The following is a 12,227-nucleotide window of genomic DNA, read 5'->3' as shown; positions in this document are numbered from 1 at the left end:
GCATATATCTTGTTAAAAATTCAAGCTGACTGTGCATTTGATTATTACTCAGTATATCATCATCATCTTTTATTAATACAACTCGTTCAGCATTTAATATATTCATGAAGATGGGTATTTTAAGTCTTGCTTGCTCTATACATTTAAAGGAATTATTTATGTTGATTAGCACTATGTAGACTTTCTGATAACAGAAGCTGAGTGTGTTCATTTGATCAATTTATAGACCTACAGTTCGGTCGATACCCATAATGCATTGGGGATTACTGGAAGGAACTTATGAAACCCCTCTGGTTCCTTTTTGAATAACTATTTCTCAGCCTTAACCTCAGCCTTATCTGCTCCACTGTGTGGATACACACACATATATTAACATGCCATACCTCGATGTGTTCTCCAAGGTTCCTTTGACCTCGTTCATCTGGTCCCTTCCAAAGTAAACCACGGTGAGGTGCACCCGCCCGTCCTGCTTCACACACACCTCTCTGTAGACATGCACAGAAACAAACACACACTGAGGTCAGCACTCAACGGGACAATCTACAGCTGCACCAGCTCGAAAGGAACATTGACTGAAAACGGAGTAAGAGAAAACAGAGGAGGACAAATATAATAAGTGCAAAACACTTTAAAACCAAAGTATTATTCATGATTGATATACTGTGATGCCAAATCAAAATATTTTGCATTACTACAACAAAAACTATACAAAGCATCGTGGGTAGAGTAGGCATCATAAAAATAGGTAGCATAATTATATACATTATAAATCCCAGAATGCATTGCAATGAGCTCAGTGGGAAGAAATTATGCAAGATGAAAGAGCTATTGAGTCGGCCTTGAGAGAAGCATGTATGAAGATACTGTTGCAGATTTTGACAAAACAAGCTCACCCTACAGGGCCACTGCAATCGCAACACACAAGGACTGCAGTGCTAGCGGGAGATTCCTGATCTGAAGTAGCCACATTCTGACAGAAGTGTTTTGTGAAGATCCTGAACATGATCTTTTTATGTCCAACGCACAATAAAGGCATGGTTAGACTTCAGAGATGCTTCAGTTCTAAAGTGTGACATGATGATTTTTGATGGTTAGTGGTAGTTTAGCGGTTCAGATTTGGTTTAATCCCTGGGGGGGGAACTTGAATGGGAAAGAGACATCTTTTTTGTTTTTACCATTTTTAGGTCTTCTTACCATTTTATTGAACAAAAGAATGGAAAGAAGCATGGAAACTGGAATGGGCATATTGCCGTGCCACATTCAAACCTAATTTGTTTTATTTATTAAACATTTATCAACTTCTCTGGAGCTCATAGTTCTCCAATATAATGTGCCATACCTCTGTATAATTCTGAGAAAAAAAAAAACATAAATTATCATATAAATACACTACCATTCAAAAGTTTGGGGTCAGTAATATTTATTGCAAGGGTGCATTAAATATGACAGTAAAAGCATTCTTAATGTTAAAAAAAATTCTATTTCAAATAAATGCTGTTATTTTGAACTTAATCAAAGAATCCTGAAAAATATGTACAACGGTTTCCACAAAATGTTTCTTGTTCATTGACTGATTTCTGAAGGATCATGTGACTCTGAACAATGCTGAAAATTCAGCTTTGAAACAGTCAAATATATTAAAACCAAAAACAGTTACATTAAATTGTAATAACATTTCACTATGATCCTGATTTTATTGTATTTTTGATCCAATAAATGAAGCCGTATTGAGCATTAGAAACTTTTGAACAGTAGTTATGGGGTTTTGTTAATGCCTTTTTGAAATGGCACATCCAGTATTCATAAACACGAAAACGACTGAATGAATAACTTAGCGACAAAAGCGCATTCACACGAAAAAACTAGAAGCTGTTTTTGTGTTGAGTATACAAACACTATCTATATGCTGTGCTACCATGTACATGCCACAACAAATTACTGTGACGGTCTGCTGGCATTGAGCTCATTCTGATCACAACCCACAATCCCATTGTTTGTCCTCTCTTGTCTCTGAAACGAGAATGAGGTCAAAGTGTTTGCTCAACGCCTAATCTAAGACTCTTAAAACACTGCTCAGAGGCGCTAATTTAAAACACTGAAATTAGATGTAAAACAGGCTGTCGAGGTTAGAGAAAAATGATTCAGAAAGTCTAACAGATGTAGAGGAAAAAAAGGACTGAAGAAACTTTTCACAAATAGGGTAAAAAATAGGATCCAAAACCATTTCAAACACGACAACTCTTAAAGTAGTTTTGGCATGTAATGAATATGGCAATGTTAATATATTTAGATTTGGCGGACTATATCTGCTACACTGCTTCTGCGACTGTATGAACTTGCCACTGGCATTAGAAACACAGACTGTGAGCATGTAAGATCTGCTGCTTCTGCATTAATAGACATGCATAAACCACTTCAAACACTGAACCAGACGTTATTACGTCATAGTGCGATGAAAGACCACCTCTGCAGAAGATCAACATACTTCTACATCATTGCCTCTTTAGCCCCGCCCACCATTTAGCGTATGTCATGTCGTAGTAAATACGAGAGAGTCGCAAACACAGGAATACTCCAGCAAAAAAATGATAGAGATGCCTCTGAGGATTACAAGATGTTTTGAAGTGCCAATTTCTGGAAAAACCATCCTAAGAAAGCGTGGATAAACTTTATTTTTAACAAAGTTCCAGTCAGATCATGTCAGTAAGGCACTGTTCATTTGATCGCTTCATTTTACTGCAAATTCGTTTTTAAACTAGACAGCTCGACGCAGGCTTTTCAGAGACTAAAAATAAAAGATGATGCATACAGTGCCAACTACCGCAGTTTAATTTAAAACACAACACTGCAAATGACAATGTATATGTTTTTCACTTTATTGAAAATAATGAACTATGAATAGCCTATAAGAACGATAGTGGTACATTCATTCATAATTTGTTTACATGAAACACCGCAAGTTATCATTTGTCAATTATAACTGTATTAACTCCAAGTACTTAAACTTTATTTGACACAACCGAGACTTATAAAGCATATTTAATACGCATAAATGTTTCACATTGTTGGCAAGTGTTTGTAACTACGTAACAAGATATTGTTAAACATCGGAAGTTTTCAAAACAATTCCACACATGTAATGGCGGGGACATTGAAAATTATTGTAATATGCAAAACTGTTACCCATTTATAGCAGTGGGCAAAAAGAGAGTGTTCGAAAGAGGGTCAAAAACAGGATAGAAAATAGCTTATTTTATAAAATAGGATTTTTGGTGTAAAAATCTTGAGACCATTATAAATTAAAAACAAAAAAATGCAGGTCATGACCCCCTTAAAGAACACTTTATGCCAAAAAGATTCTATATAAGGAGAAATATGTTTATACGTTCATGTTTAACGGTTATTTTAGATTTTTTTTTCTAGAGATAAAGCGATTTAATACACACAATTGAATCAAAATAAAAAAATGTATTAAAACAAAATTAATTAAATTAAAACTAAATCCATAACATGATCCCATGATGGGAACCTGACAGAACCCTTTAAACGTTCTATATAGAACCTGTTCTTGTAAGAGTTTAAAAAACATTAAATACACGTCAAAATTAAATAGACAAAATATATACTACAAAATAATATATTAGCGTACTACAAACTCGGTGTGGACAGGCTAGTCTAGGACCAGATGTTAATGAAAATTATAAAGTACAGAAACATTTATTTGGTCATTTTTAACTCCATTGTTTGTGTAAAATTTGAGAAAATGTTATTAAACGTGTTTTATGTTTTGTGTGATTGAGTAAATCGTGCGAAATTAGGTTTGCATGCTAAAATGAACTGAATATAAATTCAACAAATAAAGCTTTAAAAATACTGGACACCAAAGCATACCTTATTCATGGAAAGTGCCAAGAAGATATGTATGAATGTGAGAAAGAAAGAAAGAAGGGGGCAGAGGATGATAAATAACAGATAATAACGGAGAACGAAAAGAATGAGAGGTGTCACCTGAAGTTGTGCATAAACTGTTTGAATTTGTCGGCTCTCTGGGACAGAGGCAGCACAATGTTAATGGGCATGTTGGCGGTCTCCACAAGCTCACTTTTCACTTTCACGAGGGGGCCGAAGGGGCGGAAGAGAACCAGCCTGCGGAACTCCAGCTTCTGCTCGCCGCGGAAGGTCAGCTCGTACAGCGTGCCCTTGTCCTTTTCAGTGCGCGCTATGCCTGCAGAGATGAGAAGACATTGAGAACAGTGAAGAAAAGGAGCGATTTTCCCGAACACCCACACGGACACGCACACACGCACAAGCAAAGCAAAATTCAAAGAAAACTAAAGCTCAAGGACAAATACTACAAAGATAAACACACAAACATGAAGGAAGACACGCAAATCAAGATTAAAAACGCAGACACTGAAAAGATTGTCACAAATCTCTTGACTGAAAAACCCAGAGGAAAGTAACATTGTATTTGCAACTTTGTCAAATTCAAGGACAGAGTGAGACATTTTTGGACTCTCTTCTAAAACTCTAAAAAGGAGACAGTGGGTCTCATTCACTAACATTTGCATGGATTATTTCATATTCATATGCAAAGGAGAAATTCTCACATTGTATGTGATGAAATATAATTAAGATGAAATATATAACATTTTATCTTAATATGATTATACGTACATTCAGACTGCTTTAGAAAACGTGGGAAGCTGATTTGTTGCCTCGCTGACTTTATAGGCAGCGGTTGTGCTGATTTCGGACAGACTTCTACAGCAAAATAGAGAGAGATTTGGTGATGACTAAGTGAATATTTAATAACTACAATAATAATGTCTCACTAGAAATGACATCAAAAGTGGAAAACATTGATCAAAAACACACAAACTGACCGGCAACCACAACTTTCAGATGCCATCTTTATTTTTATTATATTCAACTGGCACAGAATGGAAAGCACAGGATTGTGGGATATCAAAGCCAGCGAAGGATACATCTATGCTGCCATTAAACAAATCGATCAGATGAAGGCATCTCAGGAGACATTGGATTTAGACGTGCCTTGGAATGCTTTCTCGGAAGGCAGCATTTTTAAGCTTTCGGACGCAGCCAAAGAGCATGTGATTTGAGTATGTGTGGTTTAAGTTGTTCCAACATTTATGTATTTTTTGTCAATTTATAATATATTTTAGTATGAAAGGTATTTGTGAATCATGATTTGTTTGTGAAAATGACAATCTTTCGCAGGTTTCACAAACATATTTTAGCTTACAAATGCTTAGTGAATGAGAAATTGAGAAATTGATTATTTCCTATCAGAATATATGAAAATTCATAATTGATAAACAACAAACAAAGTCAAAAATTGACATTAAGTGTGACAAAGAACTAACTAGTCTTATAGGATAAAAATGAGACAGCAATGAAACTGAATGGAGAATGAGATTTCTCTCAAAAGTCTGCAATGAAAAGTCACACATTGCAATTTGAACTAACATTTCTCGTCAAATTCTTTAAAGATCAAATTATCTGAGCTATGCTAGGGAATTTCAGAAGAAACATCTGGGCAGATGTTGAGAGAGTACCAGGTCATCTGAGTCTTGGGTAACATACTTTCACGCTTCTGAAATGATCCAAATATACTCTTTAGAGAGATCTGCACTGTACAGCATCAAATGTGTAGGCCTATTGTTCAGGTTGCTTATCAGTGGTGCTGATAGTGCTATAAAAGGCATAATGACTCTTATTCTAGAGAAATAGAATATCATGCTCATTCAACGTTTGCACACAACAGTCCCATTTGGTTAAGAGTTGAATGAAGTATGTATACTTCACAGCTTCATACTTCATTAGCTTTGGTAGCACAGTGTGGTAATGGTATTATGATCTAAACTGGGAAGTATGTGTATCTAATTTTGTGATAAATTTGTATGAAAGTTGCTATGGTGTTGCGTGCAGTGTTTAGGTCATTTCTATGCAATTACTTGAGTGTTCTGGATGGTTTGCCTACTGGACAAAGTCAACAGACTCCACTTTTATAATATTCTGGTCCATTGATATGTCTCGAGATCTTGAACGGAAGTCTGAGGGATTTTTTCACCTGTTGTATTGTCTGCCTGGTGAAATTTGCAAGTTTGATCATTGAGATCAATCAAAGCACAATTCAACAAGCCACACAAGTTTGTCCAAATCTCGAACCCAAAGCAGCAACAGTGATGTTGTCTGCCTTAGCAAACTAGCAAACTGGAATAATGATCATGTCCAGCCCCTTTCCATTCCACACATAAAATGCTTTTATGGGAAAAGCAGGGCCATTAGGGAAGCCATCGGAATCAATACAAGCTACTAATAGCAAAAACATTAAAGCATAACCCGCAGGCTGAATTCCACCTCACTAAAAAACTAGCTACAGTAAAGACAACTCAACAATCACGTGAGTTACCAAACATTGGTAACATTATCTCAGGGAAAAATTGCACTTTTAGCATTAACCTGGGATTTCTTTCCCTCTCTAAATTGGACCGTGTCACCACAAAAAAGGTCTGGGTAAAGGAGCACTATACAGTTAGCCAACAGAGATAACGGACACAGGATAATGAGAGAGAAACATGTATCCCTTGAGGGGCGGGGTGGAAGAATTATTTTGTGGGTAGAAAAGACACGTTTTCTGTAAACATTCCAGTTTGCTGAAGCACCGTTTCAGGGGTAATGGTCAAGCTTCCTGTGTTTTTTCAGGGCCAAATATTTTTAGAATGTCCAACAATATTATTCAGTCTCGTTCAGTGTTAGCAAGACGTCTGGGTAAACTGACATTGTATCTGGACACTGCGTTGTAAGTTTTAACAGACAGGGCCTCTGGCTAAGACTTTGGCCTTGGCTCTCTTTGAATTCTTCACAAGCTCTCCATTGTTGATGTGAAGTAGAGTAGGTCTATTCAATTATACAGTCAAAAGGACTCAGAAGAGGCTCGAATTGACAAGAAATAGCCTAGTCTTTATAAAGATGCACAAATTTATTTTTTGTTTTGATAACACCAGCTAGACCAGCAACAAACCAGCATAAACTAGCTTGAAAATTCTATGCTGGTCTTTTCAAAATTATATGCTGGATTTACCTTAACAGGAATGTTTGGTAAATCTCACTTCTGCTTTCAGCTTAGCTATCTGATCTTGAAAGTTTGCAAATTTAACTATAGCTCAATTCTGCAGTTTCAAGTGCTGGGAACTGTTATTTGTGACTAAACAAGGTGCATAGCAACATGAATATTGTATTTCCTGTAAAGTCTATAACCACGGAGATGAGCCACTTTCTCTCTAGAGGAAATGGCAGAGATGACACAGCTCTGAATATAAAACATCTGTGTTCATTTCCTAGAGTCATCACAGGATATCCTGACTAACATGTTACCATGGTCTTACGGGATGCACTATTGTTTTACTGATTTGTTCTAAGGATGCAAGAAACACAGCATACAACTTCTGAAACATGCTTCAGATATCATGTTGAGAGATTTTTTTTCCAAATGTGTCCAACAAGCTCTAAAAACCTAAATCAATGGCCCAGAGACATGCAGATATGTCCTATGGTACATTATTTAAGGTAAAGTTTGTCATCTCTGCACCAACAGCACTAAATGGAATAGCATAAATAATGTTTCCAAACAGGCTTCCAAAAAACTCCTACCATCCTTTCCAAACCACTCTTAACTTACACCAAGTAACTCTAAAATTTTGTGGCTATACTATTGAAACTGATGAGCCTGAAATATTAGCTTCTTACCTTCTATAAAGTCTGATGGTGTGTAGACTTTACTGGCTTTCATTCTGTCTCCACCTTGATGCGGGGCATTGAGGGACTGCAGCGCACTCTCCACCACCTCCCCCAGCTCGTCCCTGCGGTCCTTCCTCACCGGCTTCTCCTCGGGGTGACGGGTCAACCCCATTTCCAGCTGGTAGACGCGTTGTAAGGTGAAGCTCTCAAAGGGCACCACAGCGTACTCGCTTGGCAGTCGCACACCACTGTGTACCTCAGCCCGGCTCAGCTGGCTGCGTAGGAACTCCTGCAGGTCGCTGTGACTGCGCTCGTCAGCCACGTCACCCCCCCTGCCCCTCCCGGCTGTCTTCTCCAAAGAGTTCTGCATGCCCTTAAGTTGTTCGCTCCGTTCCTGGAGAGCCTCTTTAAGTTGAGCAATTTGTTTTTTCAAGCTGGCAATATGCTGCCGGTGCTGCTCTTCCCGCTCTTGAAGCAGGGCCTGAAACCCTTCCCGTCCAGCAGGGCCAATAGGGGCACCTCCAACACCACCTGGCCTGCTTGGACCCCCAGCAATAGCCATCCCTCCAGGCCTGGGAAGGGGTTGCCCAGCCATGGGCTCATCAGCGTGGGGGCTGCAAGAGATGACATAAAGGAGGGAAAGGCAACAGCACACCACCACTAACAGAACACCCACACGTGAGAGCCAGAACAGCAGACCCCTGCGCAGCATCACAACTGACAACCTCAACAACAAGGCGGGTAAGATGATGTAGTTCAATAAAGTTGGGGCATCTGTGTGTACCATCAAAAACAAGACGTAAAGATCAGCCAAAGGCTGCCCACGCCAGAACTGCTTGTTAAGTCACCAGCGTATACGTCTTTGATTAAAAAGAAGAAGAACTGTTTGTGTTTTGTCTGTTGACTAAAGTCTCATATTTCCCAGGTGCAGACAACAAAGCCAGTTTTGTTCAAATTTTTACTGTCGATTACCATTTCACCCGCTCTTTAAGCCTGGCTCTTCAGCCACATACTTTGTCATGGGTCAAGTTACGGCCACTTCCTCCTCTTCAGGGTACTCTTAGTTCTCGGTCCAGACAAATAAACCATTTGACCAGTTCAGTAGCGACATGCGCATATCTCCATCTGGTGAAAATTGCTCATTCTTCTTGGAGGTAGCGTGACAGACCCTCGAGAGAATGTCTGGAATGGATCCTCCATTCTACAGCACTCCCAATGACCCAAAAGAGAAAACCATTCATTGCAGGTTTAGCCATTAAAAGTCAATGGCTTTGGTCCATTAAAGATTAGTTGGCTGCTCATATGCCATCCGTTTCTTTAAACTCCATATAACAGTCAAATGTTGTTGAAAACAAAAATGTTGTTTCCCAAAGAGTTTTCAGGCAGTCTCTATGACTTCCTTAATCTCTTCAGAGTCTTCTGCATGTTTCATCATGTGTAGCTTCTGATCTTCACAGATTTATCTAGAAAAAGGTAGAGAAAGGAAGATTAAATTCATTATGTTCTGTAGAAACAGACCCGTAGGTGGATGAAGGTCTCCTGTATGTTAATCAGTCAGGCTTCAAAGTACATCAATACTGATAGCTTTGCATTATCATACCATTAAACAGACAAAATAGAGATGAGGGAGACAGGGTTCAAGTTAGTCTCTTATTTGCAAACACACCGTGTTTTATTTTAAAGTGACCTGAAGGTCTAAATTCAGGACCTAGGCAGACAACAAAGCATTCTGGGACGGCTCCAGTTCTGGAGAACAGTGCTGTCACTGATGTGTGAAAATAAGAGATGTGTGTTAAAAGCAGTCTTATGGGAACACACCTGACAACTCACACGGGGGAAGAACAGCCGCACTGTAAGTTGAGCAAACATACACGAAAGGCAGAGCATTCATAGACATACACACGTGCATATGCACACAGTCACAAACACATGTGTATCTGTGATCACGGGAACACACAGGGACACTGTGTTACCAAGTTGGAAAGCTGTGGTGGTAAAAGATACAACGTGAAAAAAAAAAAAAAAAAAAAAAAAAAAAAAAAAAAAAAGAGCGTAAAGAGACGTAGGAATCTCTGAATATGTGTGAGTGCTTGTGTGTGCTGACTCACCACACAATTAGCTCTTTATAGGTTAGTGGGAGGCTTGATTTAATGAAAGGATTAGTTATGTTAGTGGTGAATACTGGACTGTATCAAGGGGAGTTGGACACAGGCCAGCACTGAGGAGGGGGATGTCTATTTATCTGAGACTGGCACTCAAATATGAACCCATTCAATTATTAAAACACTTCATCCACCCATCAATTCACTCACCCACCTATTTACACAATAAGTCACGCATTCATTCACTTACACCTTCATTCACTTACTGATTCACTCATTATTTTACTCATGGTCTAGTTAATGTAATCTCTTTTCTTTATTTTACTCACTCACTCACACACCCACAAACTCACTCACACAATCTCTCAGTCACACACTCACTCTTACTCACTAACACACACACTCACTCAAATAAGTGCAGTGAAAAGGAGTTGAGAAATTTTTATTGAGTTTAATTAGTCCCAGGTGTTGTATTTGTACACGACTGTTTGTGGCTACTGAGTGCACAAGATGCAACAGTTACAAGGCTGGCTGATTCAATCAATCAATTATTCGTTCATTTTTCTCACTTACTGACGGATTAATTTAATGACATACTCATTCATTCTTACACTAACTGATTAATTCAATCGCTTATTCCTTCATTCTTACACTAACTGACTGATTCATTCAATCACTTATTGGTTCACACTAACAATGTTTAACCTGTGCACAACCGCTGTCAGTATTATATATATATAATCTAGCCACTCTTATCTGGTGTAGGGTGCCATTCATAAACCTTTTCATTTATTCACTCACTCACTCACATGTATAATTGACAGACTTATTTACTCATTCACCCACTCTCTCTTTAAATTCTTTACTAATTTACACACTTAATTACACAATTATTCACTCTCAATTACTAATTTAATTATTCACTCATCATCACTCTTACATTAGGATTTCCTTTTTTGATATTGAACCTATTCGATATTGTATACAACAGCAAAGAGAAGTCAGTTAATGTATAATTCAGCAACTGAATCTCTCTTGACATGAGATGACAAATCTTTTCTTTCTCCTCCTCTCATTTAGGAGCTCACACGTGAGTGGTGCAAAAGACGCCTCACACCATGTTGTGCTGTTCCAGCTCACTCGTACGGCGGCCAGGACGAGCACAGCACGAGTCTGCCAGCAATTCATTCTCCCCGCTGTGTCAATGCCACACAACACCAGAGCCAAGACCACGGACCAAACACACGGCTGAACAGCTCTGAGGAAAGTTAGGAGGGGCTTGACAACCTCAAACAAATGAGAAAGGGACACTTCAATATTCCCTTCTGAAAAAGAGCGTTGTTGTTTTAATAGATGTGATTTGCCATCTTGCTAACAACAGCTTGTTCTTTAAATGTTGGCCTACTCTGTGGTCAAACTTTATCATCCCTGTTGGAAAATCCAGCTGTGTTTTGGAACAACTGGTATAAGCTGGTCATTCACTGGTTGCCCAGCCAACATGTTCTAATAAACCAGCCTGAGCTCCTTGAGCTAGTATGACCAAATGTTGTTTGTTTGGTTGCTGGTCTAAGACGATCTACCAGCTCTTAGACCAACTAAACGCCAAATACCTTGTTCCAAAACACATCAACCAGCTTATAAGCTGCTTTCCTAGAAGAAATAAATTAGGCTTAAAGTCTGTTTTGGGTTTATATGTCTATGTGGTGTTTTTAATATGCTTTAAGACAAACCATGTGCAAATTCATAAGCCGACACCATTGCAGAGTATTTTCTCCTTAAAATTGCAGTGAACAAAAGACAGTGTCAAAAACACGGTTTGAAATCGCTGGTGTTTCTGACGTCACAAACTACCTAGTAACCAATCATGTCAACGTGTGATCGTCAACGAGTGGATCTCTGAGCTGGTGGGAGTGAGTGGAGGCGGGGCTAATTTGCATATTCATAGAACGTGTATACTAAATGAGGCAAGGGTGTAGAGTTACATTCAAGCTATTTTAAGGCATGAAAAAAAATTCAAGGAAACGTTTAAGTATGTAATTTCAGTGATTAAAGATTAGTTTTAAGGGATAAAATGACTGGCTACTGGTGGCACTTTAAGTTTTACAAACGCCACTACATGCACAACATTTTGTGACAATGCTGGTAATGCCTTCTGTTTCAGGTCACTATTTTCTTACAACTTCCTCAAAGATCTTAATCAGTGTAAAAGCTCTAGCGTGTCTACGAGTATCGTCTGGTTTGAGAACCAAGCGCATTTACATTAGTTCAATTACTTTCACAAGCCTTCAACTGCAGAGTCAGCTGCAGTTATACTATCTGGCTGTGGTGTGCAGTCAGGAAATTGTGTTTTTTTCTCCTCAT

The 12,227-nt window shown here is 38.6% G+C and overlaps 1 protein-coding gene across 4 annotated transcripts in view; it reads right to left on the bottom strand.

Annotated features, from left to right (window-relative positions):
* Nucleotides 1-12,227, bottom strand: part of csgalnact1a (chondroitin sulfate N-acetylgalactosaminyltransferase 1a) — a 37,834-nt gene that overhangs the window by 16,422 nt on the left and 9,185 nt on the right. For 3 of the 4 annotated variants that reach the window (XM_081354727.1, XM_081354729.1, XM_081354728.1), the window contains exons 2-4: nucleotides 7,774-9,227; nucleotides 4,009-4,225; nucleotides 384-485 (exon numbers count right to left, since the gene is read on the bottom strand). In XM_081354727.1, coding sequence (XP_081210853.1) covers nucleotides 384-485; nucleotides 4,009-4,225; nucleotides 7,774-8,551 — 1,097 coding nt within the window. In that variant the 5' untranslated portion in view covers nucleotides 8,552-9,227. Of the gene's footprint in view, nucleotides 1-383; nucleotides 486-4,008; nucleotides 4,226-4,677; nucleotides 4,765-7,773; nucleotides 9,228-12,227 lie in introns of all 4 variants that reach the window. The other variant, XM_081354726.1, reaches the window with a different exon arrangement.

Source organism: Scardinius erythrophthalmus, assembly GCF_964197995.2.
Source record: "Scardinius erythrophthalmus genome assembly, chromosome: 23".
NCBI classification, from domain to species: Eukaryota; Metazoa; Chordata; class Actinopteri; order Cypriniformes; family Leuciscidae; genus Scardinius; species Scardinius erythrophthalmus.
The sequence above is the reverse complement of the archived record's forward strand: the minus strand, read 5'-3'. Positions and strand labels throughout refer to the sequence as shown.